Source organism: Tremella mesenterica (assembly GCF_000271645.1).
Source record: "Tremella mesenterica DSM 1558 unplaced genomic scaffold TREMEscaffold_6, whole genome shotgun sequence".
Lineage (NCBI taxonomy): Eukaryota > Fungi > Basidiomycota > Tremellomycetes > Tremellales > Tremellaceae > Tremella > Tremella mesenterica.
Window position 1 is genome coordinate 143961 of NW_006711230.1, and position 18359 is coordinate 162319.

At 47.7% G+C, this 18359-nt stretch overlaps 8 protein-coding genes across 8 annotated transcripts; 3 read left to right on the forward strand and 5 right to left on the reverse strand.

Moving 5' to 3' along the window:
* Positions 1-102: 102 nt before the first annotated feature.
* TREMEDRAFT_31511 (uncharacterized protein) lies at positions 103-2130 on the reverse strand (the record flags this gene model as incomplete). The annotated part of the gene is made up of 6 exons (XM_007004892.1): positions 103-258; positions 308-438; positions 587-754; positions 798-817; positions 869-1644; positions 1720-2130. 6 exons carry the CDS (start codon positions 2128-2130, stop codon positions 103-105), a joined length of 1662 nt encoding a protein of 553 aa, XP_007004954.1.
* A 286-nt stretch (positions 2131-2416) lies between these two features.
* On the forward strand, positions 2417-3569 carry TREMEDRAFT_68856 (uncharacterized protein; the record flags this gene model as incomplete). Its single annotated transcript, XM_007005114.1, has 5 exons — positions 2417-2554; positions 2601-2795; positions 2894-3110; positions 3250-3407; positions 3528-3569. 5 exons carry the CDS (start codon positions 2417-2419, stop codon positions 3567-3569), a joined length of 750 nt encoding a protein of 249 aa, XP_007005176.1.
* Positions 3570-4213: 644 nt separating this feature from the next.
* TREMEDRAFT_62626 (uncharacterized protein) lies at positions 4214-4756 on the forward strand (the record flags this gene model as incomplete). Its single annotated transcript, XM_007004980.1, has 1 exon — positions 4214-4756. One exon carries the CDS (start codon positions 4214-4216, stop codon positions 4754-4756), a length of 543 nt encoding a protein of 180 aa, XP_007005042.1.
* A 233-nt stretch (positions 4757-4989) lies between these two features.
* Positions 4990-7611, reverse strand: TREMEDRAFT_44200 (uncharacterized protein). The gene is made up of 10 exons (XM_007004928.1): positions 7500-7611; positions 7366-7436; positions 7285-7314; positions 7104-7240; positions 6945-7030; positions 6764-6900; positions 6125-6715; positions 6004-6077; positions 5402-5830; positions 4990-5259 (listed from the first exon to the last, which is right to left on the reverse strand). The coding sequence occupies exons 2-10, from the start codon at positions 7434-7436 to the stop codon at positions 5147-5149; spliced, it is 1668 nt and encodes a 555-aa protein (XP_007004990.1). The 5' UTR covers positions 7500-7611; the 3' UTR covers positions 4990-5146.
* Positions 7612-7854: 243 nt separating this feature from the next.
* TREMEDRAFT_62628 (uncharacterized protein) lies at positions 7855-11846 on the forward strand (the record flags this gene model as incomplete). The annotated part of the gene is made up of 10 exons (XM_007004981.1): positions 7855-8095; positions 8143-9215; positions 9261-9322; positions 9366-9509; positions 9587-10220; positions 10263-10350; positions 10399-10520; positions 10634-10720; positions 10825-11039; positions 11171-11846. The coding sequence occupies 10 exons, from the start codon at positions 7855-7857 to the stop codon at positions 11844-11846; spliced, it is 3342 nt and encodes a 1113-aa protein (XP_007005043.1).
* Positions 11847-11958: 112 nt separating this feature from the next.
* On the reverse strand, positions 11959-14135 carry TREMEDRAFT_62629 (uncharacterized protein; the record flags this gene model as incomplete). The annotated part of the gene is made up of 3 exons (XM_007004982.1): positions 11959-12332; positions 12377-12708; positions 13348-14135. 3 exons carry the CDS (start codon positions 14133-14135, stop codon positions 11959-11961), a joined length of 1494 nt encoding a protein of 497 aa, XP_007005044.1.
* A 737-nt stretch (positions 14136-14872) lies between these two features.
* Positions 14873-15433, reverse strand: TREMEDRAFT_62630 (uncharacterized protein; the record flags this gene model as incomplete). Its single annotated transcript, XM_007004983.1, has 1 exon — positions 14873-15433. One exon carries the CDS (start codon positions 15431-15433, stop codon positions 14873-14875), a length of 561 nt encoding a protein of 186 aa, XP_007005045.1.
* Positions 15434-17120: 1687 nt separating this feature from the next.
* On the reverse strand, positions 17121-17942 carry TREMEDRAFT_62631 (uncharacterized protein; the record flags this gene model as incomplete). Its single annotated transcript, XM_007004984.1, has 1 exon — positions 17121-17942. The coding sequence occupies one exon, from the start codon at positions 17940-17942 to the stop codon at positions 17121-17123; it is 822 nt and encodes a 273-aa protein (XP_007005046.1).
* Positions 17943-18359: the final 417 nt, after the last annotated feature.

The window sequence follows — 18359 nt, forward strand, 5'->3', positions numbered from 1 at the left end:
TTTAATGCAGGGAATCCGAAATGACCTGATCACTTCACGGGACATATGATGTGCATGATTCTGTTAATGTGAGCGCTTGATGTTTTCGGTAACAATTCCCGCCTAGTCAATGATCTTGTTATATAACACACTGGCGTTGTAACCTGCCACCACCGTTTCTTCACATTTGACCTTCCGTTTGATCAACTTTCCTTCCAAATCATATGCGTCCGCTTTGCTTTGATGAAGCTGTAATCTGAAATGCGGCATATGCGTGAGCTATTTCATTAGCTTGTCAGACATCGCTTCTGCCTGAAAAAAATCTCACCGATCCCGAATTAAGTTCTGATTCAGGGGTGCTTAAAAGATCCTCTCTTTCTGCTGAGGAGGAAATCAATGGAGGAAGATGTTGGGGTATGGCGAGACTAGAGCGTTTACCGTTTCCTAGTTGATAATCGGCTTTAAAGTCAGCAGTGTACGTCGCTGAAGTCATTCACGCCCCGAAGCACTATGTGAGAAAGGAGGGGAAGATGATGGTGGTAGAGGAAGAGATGGGGAAATGAATGATCAAAACAAGAGGATATTAGGAGTAAAATCGAAAACCAACAATTACCACCCCATACCATGACATCTTTCCCATAGCGACCTGCTTTCACGCCTTTCTCATCCGCCTGACTAACAGTATCCAGCACCGCTACAGCATGCGCCCATGGAGAGGATGAAACGGATATAGAATGTATTGCTAAAGGAAGGAACGCGTTGGCTTTCTCGGAAACTGACAGGTCAACGTTAAGTTCTCTAAATACATTCGGGCTTACATTCTTGTAAACCGCTGACTCTGAAATATCAGTAAATGACCCTTTGACTGAAAAGGAGATGTTAGACTTACGTCTTAACTCTAACCGGTTGACCCACTGCTGAACTCCATAATCCGTTCCCTAAAGCACCGCTAATCCCATTCCCACAAGCTAGCAAGTCGATTAAAGGTGCCTTTTCCGGCTTGGTACTCTCCACCACGAAAAACGTCGTTTGTCCACCTGCATAAACATCAAGACATTTCACCTGCGTTCCTCCTGGATAATTCCGTGCAAGTACGATTTCCACTGGTGTCTGAACCGTGTCCACAATCGCATTTGATCCCAAACCGACTTGTCCCAGTTCATTAGCTCCGAATCCCAGAACACGTCCTCCAGTTGTACGAACGAACGATGTTCGATCTGACGCCACCACTTGAGCTATGTTCACTCCGGTCAAAGAAGGGATTTCGGTCAAAGTGGTGGCAAACCTAGGATCGGCTTCTGGTGGAAGGTCGGGTGGTGTTTCACTGGTAGAGAGAGAAGCGGGAACTGGGAAAGGTGTGTGAATGATTTGCCGAGTACCAAGTTGACGATGTGAGTTACCTGCGGGAGAAATAGGTAATGAAAATGTTCTGCCTTTGTTTGTGACTGCTAGTAGATGATGTGTTCCGGCAGAGAGGTTCTCCCATCTTTCACCTCGTCTGAGACCACCTTGAGGTTTCAATTGAACGTAATCCACTCCTGGATCGGTGCCAAAAGGCCAAAAGCGAGAATACCAAGATCGATCTGTTCGGTCCAGTCGATGTGCTTGAAACGATCTGGAGGATGAGACAACGTATAGGTTTCCGTTCGTACTGAGACAATACAGCTTAGATGGTGCAGGAGCTAATTTGCGGATTTTCTATACGTCAGCTTAACCTCAATCCTCTGTGAATGAGCTCACTTTGCCCTGGAGTGATCTGCCAAGTTGACCTGATGGATCGTATCCTACTCCCCACATCCAACAATCTCCTCGAGCATCAACGCATGCTCCGTATTTCTCGGCGATGATCAAATCTCTAAGTGGTGTCGCTCCTAAATGTGGGAGCGGGGAAGGTTTCTTAAGGATAGTGACGGCGGAATCGGGTACGAGGGTCATATACCGATTCGAGCCCCAGCCAAGGGGAGTATAAGGGCTTATTGGGATTGTAGGTGATAATGGCTTTCTGGTTGGATACGACAGGGGTGTTTCCGCATCGTTGCGTATGACTTGCGAGTGATATGTGTAGACAGCGAAGGAGATGGTCGATGCGGTCAAAAGAGGGATAGATCGAGCTCTGAAGGCTCGCGTTGTGGACCCGGATGAGAAAGGCATGACAGAGACTTCGGATCCTTGCTCCTTGGATCCTTGGGAAGAGTGAAGGTATCAAGCGGTTCAACTAAGGTGATCGATATCAAGAGCAACTTACAGTATACACAGAACTAGAGTAGTCGCTCACGATGGAGATACACTTCGGTCGGTGCCCCGGACCGTCCAAATCGCCGGATTAAATAGAATAAACTGGTTAAAAATATAATGCGAGGAGGGGACATGAGCAACCAGATCGCAGCCATAGCAACCAGCAACCCCTTCTCAACTTCTTACCACCTTGTCCAACACCATGTCTCTGGCTCGATCAGCTTTGTCTGCTATCCAACGTCCACTATATGGCGCTGGAAGAAGAACGTTCACTTCTTCCAGCTCTCGCAGGTCGGAATCCCTCTTCGTCCATCGCGATACCGACTATAACAATCCTTCAGTTCGTCATGGTCTTTTTGTGTTTGGGCAAGCATGCTGACGGCCAGATCCCCTTCACTTTCACCCCTGACAACCTCAAACGTGCTAAAGAGATTATTTCTCGATATCCACCTCAGTACAAAAAAGCAGCGGTCATGCCGATTCTCGACTTGGGCCAGAGACAGAATAAGGGATGGACGAGTATCAGTGTGATGAATGCCGTAGCTGAGTTATTGGAGATGCCTCGGATGAGAGTATATGAAGTGGGTCAATTCTTCCACATCTTCCTTCCCTCAGCTCAGAAACAACAGTCATGAATCACCGGTAGTGAGTCGAGCAGTATTCTTAGTTGATATCACAGGTCGCAACCTTCTACACCATGTACAACCGTGAACCCGTAGCCGAAAACTTTCTTCAACTCTGTACCACCACTCCTTGTCAATTAGGAGGATGCGGCTCAAGCAAAATCCTCCACACTATCCAAGATCACCTCAAAATCTCTCCGGGGCAAACAACAAAAGACGGAAAATTCACTTTGATCGAAGTGGAATGTCTGGGAGCTTGTTCCAATGCCCCTAGTAAGTTTATCTCACGAAATGTGCCTCCACCAGATAGGAGGTATTCGCGGTGGGGATCCTCAGGCTTCCTGGCAACAGGCTAGAGCTCTGACGTTCCCAGAATATGTCATCAACGTTTACGGAACCGAGCTGATTTCAGTGATGCAAATAGGGGATGACTTCTATGAAGACCTCACTCCAGAAACCACTATCAAACTTCTCGACGCCCTTGCAACAGGAGAAAAGCCCAAGCCGGGGCCTCAGACTGGTCGAAAGACTTCGGAGAACGCAGCGGGACTCACTGCGTTGACTTCCAAGGTGACTTCGATTTCCCAATTTCGTCTGAGTCTCCACCCGTTCCTGTGCCCCTCTATCAACCCCTACCGACGTCGTTCCCTGTACGATACTGCTTGACGAATACTTCAGACTGACAGACAGCCTCTTGGACCTGGCGAAATGTGTGTGCCCGAATTCGCATAGATGCACCAACCTTCTCAATCTCTTCAGCTGATGGATGCTGCACCCTCTCTACCCTACAACACTGGCTGAAGCGACGCAATTTATATGAAGTCAATCAAGAGGCCTACTGACATCTCAAGGCAAGTGACGAATGACCTTGTTGACTATCTCAGTATTGGGAGAATCTAGCATGGTACAACTCAACACCGCCTCATTTAGGTCAAGAGGCGATGCTTTCACACCCTTCATCACTGTTTTCGGCAACCCCCTCTCACGCGTCATCTATGACCTGCTCTCTCTTGCGATTTGTAAGAGAAGCGGTGCCATGAAACTGATCGATACGCTACTAACTACGCTCTAAAAATAAACCATGAAAGGATGTCTCTGGGCGGTGCACAAAACCCGACGAAGGCGCGTTTCACTTCGAGAGCCATATAGAGACTAGCTGGGGGTTGACTTTCACCCCCTTCTAGTAATAGCAAATATCTGATCCAGTGAGGAATAACCAAACCACATCTAACAACATGGACTCTGAATTTACAGATGATTACGATACTAACACCCTTGCCAGCTCTGAAACTGCTACCTAGATTACTCTGTCAAAGAAAAAGGAAGTGACAAGAGTGGGTACGGCTCTGACCAAGAGACACTTGATGGGAAAGAAGATGCCAAGAGTGGGTACGAGATTACGCCTGACAGGCTCTCCGATCAGACTGGGGATCTCACCCGGAAAACGACGGATGACTCCTTCGAAGTTTCCTGTCGTCGGTGCTCCAACCTCGCGGACGAGTGGTGGTCGGCTCGGGTCTTGCCGGCAGGACAAAGCTCCGAGCAAGGCGACGGTAGATCTTCACAGGTCTGAGAATCAGAACTTACTTTCGCAGGCGCGGAGCTTGCATGCGGAGTCTGCACGCTGGATCGAAGAGAGCGGAGAGGGACACAACCTAAGGGTCACAGGATTGTTGACCACGGTTCAAGAACAGTTGTTGGCCTTCATCAACATAGAACAGGCAAAAGAGCCTGCCATATCTGCAGGAGCGAGTGCAGAGATCAGCCAGGCGGAGACTGCTCACAAGGGTCTGGAGCGACTGAAGGATCTGATGCGCTCAGTACGTGAATCACTCTCCTCTTGGAGTGGTCAGTCGTTAGAATCTCAAAGGACGGCTTTAGCAATGATGAGTAGCGCAGTGATGATACCACACCCATGAAGGTATGGCTATCCTGACGCCTGAAGGCGTCCTCGTTGAGTTTGTGTTGCCTACGTCGGGAATCAAGTGAAGATGATGATGCATGAGAGGAATGTCGTCCTGGTTTCCATGTCACATATTACAAGTGTGAAGCCTCACATTAGTCATCGAAGAAAACAGCGTTAGGTGAATGCTGTCTGATACTTGCCTCGAGCAGCACTGTCAACATGAGAGGTGAGATGATAACGAGCTGCAGATTGACACTGACTATACAATGAGACGACAAGATATGATACGACCCTCCTCCTCTTTCTTACTCGATCCAACATTCCTTCCTGATCCACAACATCCTCATTGTCCTTCTCTGTATTCCACGTTTGACATTTGACATTTTGGCCGGAGCAAAGTAGGTTATGAGCCGAACCATGAGTTATGTAACCCGACCGTATCGTTCGGTGAGGGCATCGCCGTAGCTCCTATTTGAGGAGAATGATTTGATAATCCGATCAGAGAGTCTGCGCCGTCTATGAATTAGCTATCATTCTTTCCACCCGGACCCCACTCCTGCCTACGAGATGCAGATTGGGCAGACGATAGAAAGCGAATTATGAAAGAACTTGATGGCGGAAAGGGGGTAAGAAGAGTAAAGAGAAAGATTAAACCCACTCATTGGCCCATTACATGAATCCGCTAAAACTTCCATCTCTTCCATCATACTCAACCTCTTCTTCAACTTGGCCTTATCATTCCTTAACTTCTCCAGATGCTCCAAATATCTCTCATCGACTCCTCCTGTCACATACTCGCCAGTAAATACGGAACAATCGAAATGCTCGATGCGAGGGTTGAATTGTCTGCATGACCAAACGAGATCTTCCAGGGTTTGATAGATGACTAAATCGGCACCGATATGTTGGGCCACTTCTTCTGTTGTACGATTATGAGCCACCAGTTCATGCGGTGAGGGCATATCGATACCGTATACGTTGGAATATCTAATGGGTGGTGCGCAGGAGGCGAAGACGACTTTTTTGGCACCTACGTCTTTGGCCATTTGGACGATTTCTTCGGATGTGGTTCCTCGGACGATAGAGTCTGAAATGAGTATTCCGATCTCAGTAGCATGCATCAAAATTCTCCCAACTCTTCGCTGCACCCACTCTCAATCCGGATTGTCGCACAGCCGGGCCCGTAAGAGAATGGGGAGTGGCAGGAAACCTCATTCAGGTCAGGGTTTGAAACGAGGAGGGGAAAAAAGGTGAACTCACCGTCGACCAACATGACCACCTTACCCGCAAACTCCATGGGCATAGCATTCAGTTTTCTCCGCACATTTTTGCGTCTGAGAGTACGTCAGCGAAATTGACGAAAGGAGAGACTACCGCTCACCTTTGACTCTGTCCAGGCATGATGAACGTTCGCCCTACATAACGATTCTTCACGAACCCCTCTCTGTATGGAAGGCCCAGATGTTGAGCCAATTGTAAAGCTGCCACCCGACTCGTATCTGGCACAGGGATGACCACATCCACTTCCAAACCAGCTTTTTTCAGCTCACGTTGCGCAGTTTCGCCCAAAGCCTCTCCCATGGCCATCCGACTTCGATATACACTTATACCATCCAGAGTGGAATCTGGACGAGCGAAATAGACATATTCAAAAATGTCCGGTGTGAACATACGTGGAGGAGCCACTTGTCTCCTCCAAACTTTTTGACGAGTGATAATGACCGCTTCTCCAGCTTGTATGTCTTCCCAATGTTTGAATCCCAATGCACCCACGACTACACTCTCGCTAGCGACGAGATAATCTGTACCTCCTCTGGCACCAGCACGGGTTGCCATTCCGACCGGACGGATACCATTGGGATCTCGGAAAGCTATGAGGCCAAAACCAGCAAGCATACCCACGCAAGCGTATGCGCCTACGCATTGAGACATTAAATCTCCGATGGCGGTGAAAATATCTTCTTCGTTAATTCTACATATATCAGCTTGGTTTTGAATTTTCAATTGAGGTTGAGCTAACCGTATTTTACCTGTTTTTTGTAGATTGTTTGCGAGTATATTGAGGAGTAACTCGGAGTCAGAGTCAGTGTTGATATGTCTATGTGCGTCGGCATCAAGGAATTGTCGTAGATTCGGGATATTGATGAGATTTCCATTCTATCGTATGAGCGTCTATTCGAATATTTATGAAACGAATTTACGTGGGCAAATACAATACCGTATGGTGAATTGACATAAAAAGGCTGAGCTTCCGCATGTGCAGAACTACCAGCGGTAGGATATCGCACTGATGCCCATCAGTCATCAATTTTTTTTATTCCCCGGTGGAGGGAGGAGAGATGAAAGCTAGGGAAACCCACCATGACCGACACCCATCCAACCTTTTAGACCAGCGAGACCTTGTGCGTCAAACACATCACGAACCATTCCGTTCGCTTTTACTTGATAGAATCGACCGTGAGAACCGCATGTGACGATGCCGGCGGCATCTTGACCACTTCAAGTCAGTCATAATCAGCAGTAGACTGATGAGGAATGTACCGATGTTGCAATAAAGACAGTCCTTCACAACTGAGACAGAGTCAGCATAGCCAGTGATATGAGACAGGGAAGAAGGCTCACATCTCCGAACCAGCAAGAGCGGTCTGGGTAGCTAAGGGATCATGAAGGAGGAGACCTAAGATGCCGCACATCTAAATTTGTCAGCTCTGGTCAGCGACGAAACAACGAAAAAAGCCAAGGAATGGTGACCTCACGTTTTACAGTAATGTAGGGTGTATAGTATAGATTGGGATAGTGAACGTATGGTATATGACTCCGAGGATAGATTGGAGGAAATATAAGAGAGACTGGGGGGGACTGGGTCTGAGTTAAAAGTTCAACGTCGCGTTCCGAATTTTACAGCGCGCTCTCTCAAAACTTTAAAGTCCTTTAACCTAGAAAATAAATTCATAAAAATTACTAAAAGAATATTCCAAACCACGCGACCTTGGCTGTCGCCGCTGCTCTCCTCGCCGTCAAAACGCCCCTCCACACCATGTTATCACCACTGCCTTACATCTGCCCCATATAGTCGATCTGGATCGACACTCGAACCGCTCATATCACACCATGTCCAGCTCCCCTTCACCTTTTCGACCTCCGCTACCTGCCTCCCCCGCACTCCCATCACCTCCACCTTCCGAATCGTTCTTTTCAGAGCTCGACGGGACCGCAAGCGTGCTGGAACACTCTGCTCTCGACTTTGGCTGGGACGATTCGAGAATAGATCCCAAGTCTCTCAATCTGGTGTCTTGGAAACTCGGCATAGATTTCAACGTCCAAGATGATATCAACAAGCGAGGCTTTAATGGTTCGTTTTTCAAACCTGCCCTTGACGAAGCTTGGCTGACTACTTAGCCATATCCACAGTCTTGAATCATCCCACTAAAAAGGCGAACCCTCTTCGTGGTTCACGCAAACCCCTTCCCCCTCTGAGAGATCCCCCGCCGATTTTGCCCAAACCACCACCACCGTCAGCCTACGACCCGTACCTGCAAACCGTGACTCCTCTGTATGACACCTTGATTAATGCCCAAGCATCATCATCTTCCTCTTCGGGGGGTGAATATGACCTTCAACAACCCGGTAGACCTGACTTGCCCTCTCTCTCCTCTGTGCCCGAGCTCTTCTTCGACCCTGACTTTGATCTCGGCAAGCCCTCCACGTGGGAAGAAGTTGTGGGAAACGCTGGGCCAGCTCTCAAAAGTCGGTTTTCGGACAACCTCGACGTTTTGGAGAACCATCTGGTCCACGAGATCACCCAACGCTCCGCTTCATTCTTCTCCGCACTCAGCAATTTACAAGACCTGCAGTCCGAATCGTCCACATGTTTGTCTCGTATCGCGGAACTGCAGGAGGCCCTGCGGGAAGTGGGGGACAAGCAAGCCAGAAAAGGTTTGGAGATAATTGACGCCCAGGAGGAGTTGCGGATACTGAGAACGGTGGAGCAAAATGTGAAACAGATTGGGGACCTGAACGACATGCTGAATAGGGCCCGGAATGTGGTTGCCGATGGAGACTGGGCGACGGGTTTGAATCAAATCGGGGACATTGTCAACTGGTGGGAGCGGCATGGCGTTGGCGAGAAGGGAGATTTTCAGTCATCCCTACCGTCACCGACCGAGGTCAAATCTACATCACCGCCCGTTTCTCAGTCTTTACCACTGTCATCGTTGGCGTCATTATCGACCTTACCCGCTACTGTATCAGAAATTACCTCCCAAATCTCAGTCCTGCTGGAAGCAGCCCTTACAGCGCAGCTGCTGGCTATGCTGTCTACGGTGGAAGAGACCCCAGAATTTGACAAAGACGCGTTCAAGATGTGTATGGAGCCGCTCATCGGCGGATTGGTTCGGTGTGGTACCCCTGAAGCTCTGTCAAAATTATGGCGAGAAGTCGTCATCACTTCCATACGCGATGCCTCACGCAAGGTATGTCTGGACCGAACTGAAAATAACTTGACTGACGGCGAATAGCATTTGCCCCTTCTACAGTCCGACGAGGAAGTAGGGGAGGATGGTAAAATAGATATCAAAGGGTATGTCGGCGCTTCTCCAACGAATGATGCTCATTTGAGATAGGACTTCATTAGTGGGAGCACTTAAGACGATGGACCACAACCGTTTCTTACTCCTCACCGTGCAGATAAACTCGGCATCCTTGTCACGCTTGGAGAGAGTGCAAATCATGGGGGAGCTGCTTCAAGAGGTCCTTACGGCTACATGGTGCGTAAAGTTCTTCCCCCTCCCCTCCTCGCCACCCTCAGTTCTCCTAACGTTTTCAGTGTCACTGACTCTCCCAGTTCTCTTTCCCCTCTGACAATATCCAATCGTACACTCGATGTCACTGCCTCCCTCAAAACGAACCCTACGCCTTCCCTTCACCCCCTCGAAATCCTGACTGCCGGCTGTGAAGTGGCAAATGCTCGAGCCTCAAAAATCCTAGCCTCCCGCTCAGATCAACATGCCTCTTTATCCCTCGAAGAATTCGTCGAGCTATTTCAGATAAACTGGGAATTCATCCTCGCCACTGAAACCCTGGCCAAACGCATGATCGTCCCTCTGAGAGGTGTGACAGCGACGCAAGCGCGAGCCTTTTTGGTCGCATATCACGCTGTGCGTTTAACAAAATCTGCAAAGTCGGTAGAGGATGAATTGTGGACTCAGATCGATGTTCCACCATCACTGCAACATATTGTTGATCTTCTGGTCCAATCGGCAGTCTCGGATCCTCCAGAATGTAACATCCCACCTCCTCCGGCTATCACGAATGGTGCGGCCGGACCACAGAAAACTCTCAGTATCGAAGAAAGGAATTTCTTCGTGGTCAGAGCCACGATGGAAACTCTCGAGCTTCTGGAAGATTATCTGAAGATCGTCATCAACCTCGAGTTGGTGGTGACGGACGTCATGTCTCGTATTGTTGAGTTTCTCAAGGTGAGTTCATATCTCTTAGACAAGAACCAACCTGATGAATAGTCCTTCAATTCGAGAACATGCCAAGTAGTGTTGGGCGCAGGGGCGATGCGATCAGCAGGGTTGAAGAACATTACAGCAAAGCATTTGGGTTAGTGCTTTCTGTCTTCCCTAACTTGAACGTCATTGACGAAAAAAGCTTTGGCGTCACAATCTCTATCGGTCGTCGTGGCTTTGATACCTTACATCCGGGAGTTCGTGAGACGACATTTGTCCCCAAAGCAGGCGGTCATGTTGACTGAATTTGATAAGCTCAAACGGGTAAGTATCTTTGAACAAGGATTCTGTCTCTTCCCTTCGCCAGTGGGCGTTCTGTGCGACTTTCTCGAGCGATGAAGATTGGTGGTATCCGGAAGACGTTGGCTGATCAGTAGGATTTCCAAGAACATCAAAATGAGATTCATGCCAAATTGGTTGCAATCATGTCAGACCGATTAGCAGTGCATTGTGCATCCCTTCGAGTGAGTCGTTTCGCTCGACGATCCCCTCTCAACCTTTATGAATTCCTGCTAGTGACTGCGAAGCCTGTAGCTGTTCAAAGCTAGCCAGTCCAGCTGATCTTCAGGACATTGACTGGGAGTCGACTTCGGAGAAAAATGGACCTAGTCTATACGCCGAACTACTGGTCAAGGAGACTGCCACACTGCACAAGGTCTTGTCGAAGTATCTGCCCGCGCAAACGGTTGAGAGCGTCATGTCAGAAGTCTTGGGTGCTATCGTATATCGGGTCGGGGAGGAGTACAAGAAGGTGGAGTTGAAGAGCGAAGAAGCTAAGAGACGGTGAGTCAAGCCTGATGCTGTGCTTGATCTGATTTTTACTTGTTCCGACCCATCAACCTCTTTTTTGTAAAGGTCTTGTCCTCCTTCGTGTCATGGGCGTCCTTCATTTTGCGCAGAATTCTGACAGACAGGATGTTGCAGGATGCTACCCTCATCACACAACGTCTCTCCCCACTCTGTTCGACCGATAAAACCGTTACCATCCTCGAAACACTCGTCAAAGATAAACCTACACCTCGGAAGATGTCGCAAACCATGGCGGGTCTATTACGGCGAAGAGGATCGAGCAGTGTGAAGCCTGCCCCTGCGTCTCTTGAGAAGGAAGAGTCAATTGTCGATCCTGGCGAGGATGAAGAGCACGCTTTGGAGGACCCACCAGACTTACCAGAGGAAACACCGGTTGTTGTGAATGGCGAGACATCGCAAGTGTCCAAGGAGGACTCACAGCCACTAGATCCGGTGGAGCAGGTCGAAACCACGGAACCGGCGAACCCTCCAGATCCGCCCGATCGAGGAGAACAAACTGGCCAGACGCAAGAAGAGACAAGTGAAGTGCTTGATGTTAGAGAGGAGCAAGTGGACACAGGGCCAGCCACTCCGCCCAAGGAGACCGACAAAGCTCCTGCTGTACCATCGAAGTTGGTTGGTGGGGACAGACTCGACGAGACGCAGGAGGGGGAGGTAGAAAATCTTGATCAGAGCCAAGACGAACTGGAGGATCCAATACAGGCAGATGGGGAGAAGGAGAGAGAAGGAAAAGACGGTGAGGAATCCGAGTCTGGACCACGTGTGCCAGATAAGGACTAAAGTAATCATTGCATTCAGGACATCTCATGCACAGATAATAGATCTTTTCGTCTTTCTTTCTTTCGCTACAATCAACCTCCGACACGTGCTTGTCTAACTTGACTCACTTTCACTATTGGGGAGGGGTAACACTATTTTGAGCCGCATAGAATTTATCCAGCTCCTCTTCAGAAAAAGCATCCGTGAAATCCAACAGGATGTAGGAATTTCCGATAGGTACTGCACAAGACCAACTCTGACACGTCACTTCTGCTATCCTCCCTGGCCATCGTGAAGTACCTTTTAAAACATGTTCGTAAGCTTCTTGTAACTCCGTCGTCACTGACATCCTAGCCTTTTTCCCTTCAAATTCCTCAATCCACATTCTGCCATCTTCTGCAGACTGTGTGAATGTCCTGCCCGTATGTCTGGAAGTGAAGTCAGCCAAAATAGCTGCCAACACATCTCCACCAAACAATGCAACCGTTCCACCCGGATTCGAAGAATCTTTACGTTGGCATAAAGACTCCTATAGATGAGATAAGATTGACAAATTTCTTCCGTCATATCATATGTCCGGATATAATATCTAACGTTGGGGTTAGTGAACGATTCTCGGATTTTGGGAAGAGACCAAGTTTCGAACTGATTATAACCCCATTGTCTTTCAGACGGATCATATGAAGCTCCTTCTTCATCAATTGTTTGATCTGGGATATCCCAGATTACCTCGGTAGGAAGAGGAGAAGGTTCATGGATATCGGAAGAGAGTTCTTCACTTTGGATATCTGATTCTGTGTGGTCATTTTCTGAAAGAGGATGAGATGATAATGTGATAGAAGGAGGAATAGGACTTAAAAAATGAGCTAAGATTTCTGATTCACTATTTAAGGAAGCCATGTTAAAAGTAAGGATATGTTGTGAGTGGAAAAGGAGATGATGGTGATGAAAGTGGTGGATGACTCCGTGACGTTGAGACTCAGGAGCGGAATGTATGAACATGTGCGTTCTCACCTTTGTATTATTGAACGATGACGTGAGGCGTGGTCGGAGTTGTGAGATACCTCTGCACATGCTTGAAATTTCAAACGAGATCAGAACAGGTGAGGTCAGATCGTAAATAGAGGGCAATTCGAGGACTCTTCTTAGGAGCTTAAAATGTAAAACGTGTGAAGATCAGAATAGCAGACCCCTCCAACGTAAGGTAATTCAAGTCAAAGCGGATTCCGTATAATAACACTAGTAAGCCTTTCTCCCTTCCTTCCAACTCTATGGACGTGGAGGAGCCGCGGGGGGAAGGGGATTTCTATGAAAAGGAAAGTGCTAGAAGGAAACGGAAGGAGCAGACGGGTGGAAGGAATTACACTACATGTCCTGGGCAATTACATGTGGAGTAGTAGGAGTGGTGGTAGTAGTAGTAGTATTGTCATCTCATGCATGTGTCGTACCATTCTCACCTGCTCATACAATTTCTCAGTTACTACTACTGAACCCTTGACTGGGAAAGCTTTCATTGACATACTGTTCCGGAGGATTATCACTTTTTTGAGCTGCACGGAATTTCATCACCTCTTCTCCAGTCATGAAAGGTTCAAACCAAAAAGTAATACTACTATCCTCCATAGGTATTTCACATTTATCTTCATAACATTCAACTTCTTTCACTCTTCCTGGCCATCTGACATTACCTCTGTGAAGTCCAGCGAATGATCGTTGCATCCTCATCAAAACACGTTCTTCACGATTATCAAAAGACCAAAAATCTTCAGGATGAAGCTCTCTTTCTTTGAGTGCTGAATCATCTTCTTCATCCACCCATATTTCCGTATGAGTCCCATTGGCATCACTGAAGGTAAAATTTGCTAACATTGCAGCTAAAACTTCTCCACTGAGAGAAGCGACTTTACTGGCTCTTCCTAAATTTGTTCTGCGTATTTCCGTGAAAAGACGATAAGTGTTATAACGACCCTCCATATCATCAACAATTGGTAGATAATGAGGTCCCAATCTGTTTCGATTGAATGTATCTATCGGCTCATAATCTCTCTGTAGTTTTGCTAGACTCCAAGATGGTAGTGTAGAGTATGGACGGTTGTATATTGATCCATTATCGGGATAAGTGATTTCATCCGAATTATGGCTTTGAGAGTCCCCATCAGTTGTCATGGGCAAAGTATCAGTAGGAGGTGCTAAAGTTGTATCCCGTGCAGACTCCTGTAAATTGGATGCACGTGTGGTGATTTCAGAAGTGAGATCACTGGGTCCTCCAGGTTTTTGAGAACGCTTGAACCGGGAGAAAATCCGAGGCATGATATTGTATGATGATATGATAGTTCAGATAGAGAAAAGCTGTACGCAATTGTTGTGAAGAAAACAATCTAGAGAGGGAAGTGTCAAGTCTCAATCTTGGGGTATCATATGTTTTTATCTCAGATCCGTCCCAACCAGTGGTAAGAACGAGGGGGGATCCTTTTTATGGATGGTGTGACATCTTCCCTGACAAGTGAGAGAATGACAAAGGATTAGAAAAGGAGATTCACAATTGCCCACTCGAGAGGACAGGTCAAACATTCGTGATTAGCGTTCAAAAGGAGGGGAAATCACGACAGATCTCGAGTCGTCGACGTCATGAAAAGGAGAGTCTATGGCGTCATCTGATGACACACTTGATCGACGGATCTATCGTATCCGTCACCTGTTGCTCATTCAGCACTTTCCTATGAGTGATGCATGTACTTACCTGTTGCTCATTCAGCACTTTCCTATGAGTGATGAAGAGACAACAGGTGATGATCTGGCTATGTACTACTACCAGCGGAGTTTACCGCTGTTGTATAAGGAGGACATGTGATCGTACTACCTACTTCCAACGTTGATCGTTTCATACAATCCAAAGATGTTTCTTGGATTGGTCAATTACTATCTCAAATGAAAGCCCTAGTTAGTCCAACTTCCTCTCGGTAATGGAGTCCTGTACTTCCACTTTAACCACTTTCTCATTTGGATATCAGTGTGACAAGAGATGCATTCCACTATGAACTTCATGATTAGTCCTCAAATAAATCATCATCATCAGGATATAATCCCTCTGTAGACGGGGGCTCTTTGTTGTGCTGGGCAGTGTAAAAATTACCAACCTCATCCAAGGAGAGACAAGGATCAAAGATGAATTTGATAGTGCTTTTGCCAAGAGGGACCTCACAATACTGTTGATGGCATTCCACCTCTGCTACTCTTCCGGGCCAGCGCCCATCACCATCCAGTACCTGTTTGAACGACTTTTGCAGTCTTTCGACGACACACGGGTTTTCACTTGTCCAATGATCTTCTGGATGCAAATTGCGGTGATTCCATTCATCTTGTGATTCACCTTCTTCTCTTATGATAGGTCGGATATTGGTGGATTCAGCGTCACTATGAGTAAAGTTAGCCAATGTAGCCGCCCATACCTCTCCACTGATGGCTGCTTCTGCTGATGTGGCGGCTGGTGGGACTAAAAGGCTCCAGTTAGGAAGTGTCTTGTAGATCTCGGTATCCAGATAATAGTAATTGGGCCGTAGGTCGCTCAAATCTCGGATGTCAAGTAGGAAGGTACCAAATCCGAGCATATTCTCTAGATGGTTGTTGTCACGGCCGTCGAACAACTATTTCTTAATAGACCGACGGTCGACGAACCTCGGCTAACTTCACACTCTGAGTCGATGTCTCACCCAACCAGGAGGGCGCAGACGTCGAAAGGGGTGTAACTACGGCGTACTTCGGCGTAGTTACTCTAACTAGGGTTTTGTTCTACTGATGGCGATGTATCTTGATTTATAGCTATCTCTATCTGTCTTTCACTACTGACAACAATCAAGGATCGCTGAAGAACTTCAGCGATCTTCTCAGCTAATATTATCTACTCCTCCTAGACGTTCATCCAACCCTCTCGCGCTTTGACGTACTTCAACGCACTTCGTCCAACTTCCCCGAGCCCTCGGCCATCCTCTTCCTCCTTCGACTAACTCCGCCTAACATCGCCGCACTTCTGCTCCCATTGTCCCTACTTAGCCTAACTCCGCCTAACATCGCCGCACTTCTGCTCCCATTGTCCCTACTTAGCCTAACCCCGTCTAACTTCGCCGTACTTCTGCTCCCATTGTTCCTACTTAGCCTAACTCCGTCTAACTTCGCCGTACTTCTGCTCCCATTGTCCCTACTTAGCCTAACTCCGTCTAACTTCGCCGTACTTGGTGTCAGAAGTCCTGAGTTACGTGTAGAGTAAAGAGGTTAAGGCGTGATGGGGTTTTGATGGCCAAAGGAGGGTCATTGTTGGTGGAGTAATCGAGGTGTCACGACGTAGTTCGTGACAGTTGTACTTGTCTCTTAATGTCACGACCGTCCACGAAGCATACGAAGAGGGAGTCAAATCCCGGTGTTCGAATGGCGTCTCTGTTCCCTCATCGAACTCGACATAGACTTCTGGATTGTCTGAAACAATTTCCCACTGGAAGTTGTCACCAAAGTTCGTTGATCCAAGATCCTCCGACCTGTCATTCAAATGACTAGGCCCAATCAGAGGGGCATTACTAAGACTGCTGTTGTCCTGATAAGAAGAAGGCTTCGGGATGTAGGAGTGAGTACTGCCTGTCTTCGAGGTCCTCTTTTTATGTTTTCCGCGCTTGAAACTCGGGATGAGTTGTTGTAGGCGGGACATGTTTGATATTTTCCAGACTTTCAAGTTGGTTCAGAGTTGGACAAATGTAGCTAGTGTTGGTAGTTTGTTGGAGATGGAGGAATAAACTGATGTTGGAGGGTTATTTAGTGCGAACCTGGATGATTAGTATTGGCTGGCGGGCAAAGTGAGACTTAGGACTTGGAACCATTTACTTTCATACTCAGATGAACATTTGGCAATCGACGTTTGTATCTCCTTTTCATCCTCAAGTGACGTGATTTTTCGTCTATCAATGGTAGTGACATGTGAAACGGGTTTGAAGACTGAGGCAAGGTGTAGAAGCGAAAGGGGAGTATCACACTTGAACGATAGAGGGGTTTACGTGTTTCCCCCGCCTGTCCATTATCTACGTGCTTTAAGCAGTTTTCGTCGTACCCTGCCGGTGAGTGGAAATTATGCGTATGAAATTTGCATGTCAGAAAGATGACAGTCGGGACCCAATCGACAGGCAGCTCACGTCGGCCACCACGTCATTCATGATAGTTAGTACTTGTATTTACACTGTGTCAGACCTCGCCTTCTCCTCCCTACCACATGTACCTTCCTGGCGCACTGATGTTCTCAGACAATCTCCGCGGTCAATAGATAACCAGCACCTCCTCCTCATTATCACAAATCATTCCTACCGGAGAAACCGTCTCCCTCTGTATACGACCGAATCTCTCAACTTCCGCCATAGACATGCCGGGTTGAAAGATCAATGTGATCCTCGTGGTTCCCAGCGGTACTGTACAGCCCCAAGTGTGACACTGCACCTCGGCAATCCTTCCAGGCCATGCTGAGCCATCCCTTATCACGCTGAAAAAAGCCCCGTAGAATCTTTCCTCGACTCTTGGTGCAAATTCAGACCAATCCTCACTGTGATTGATTCGGCGATACTCTTGTGCGTACTCCTTTGATATAGGATTGCTTCCCATCGGATCAGCAAAGGTGAATGCGGCCAGTGTTGTGGCCAAAACCTCAGCACTGAGCGCGGCCCTTGAGTCCTGTGCAAACCTCAAGCGCGCTCCATTAGTCCAAAGAATAGTTCCCGACAGTGAGTAGGTATTGGAGTCTTTGGTTCTTTCTATGGGCAGAAGAAAACTTCCTCGATGGTCAATGTTTTCGTTGTCATTGTACTGCAATTCAGCAAGAGACCATATTGGAAGCGCCGGATGTTCATATTCGACAATCGACTCGTCGTTACTACTGAGAGGAGGTTCGACTGGCTGAACCAGGGTCGCCTGACTTGAGCTACCCGTTGCTAAGCCAACGTCTTGAGGGATCAATGTGGCGGACGAGTACTGACTGGATTCATCTACCACAGGATAAGGATAGTTGTTGTTGCTGCCTTGTCCGGTACTCCGCCTCTTTCGGGATCTGAGAGTCATCTGAGCTGTGGGAGACAGCTTCCAAGGCATGCTGTTGGATCAAGATGGTGGTAATAGTAGTAGTTGCAGATAGTGGAGGTGTGTGAAGTGAAGCGCGAGTGTTGAGATTATGTCGTTGAGCCAGGAGTAGATAAGGAATTCGATCGAGAAGAGAGGGATAGCCATGTCCGCTTACGGATGATGTGATTCCCTCCTTTCAGCCAACGATGGCGTTTAAAAACGTATTTCAGGGGAATTGTATGGCCTTCAGACAATGGAGTGGGCAAAATGGGACAAGGAAAGGGGGGAGAAGGAGCGAGGACAACAGTATTACTGCTTACGAGGAGGCGAGCATATAGACGATGGCGTCAAACCAATATGGAAGCTCATTCATTATCTGTAGTTGCATATTGCTGCTCTCCGACCGAAACACATTCCTCGCGATCTTCCTATCCCACCCCCACCGGT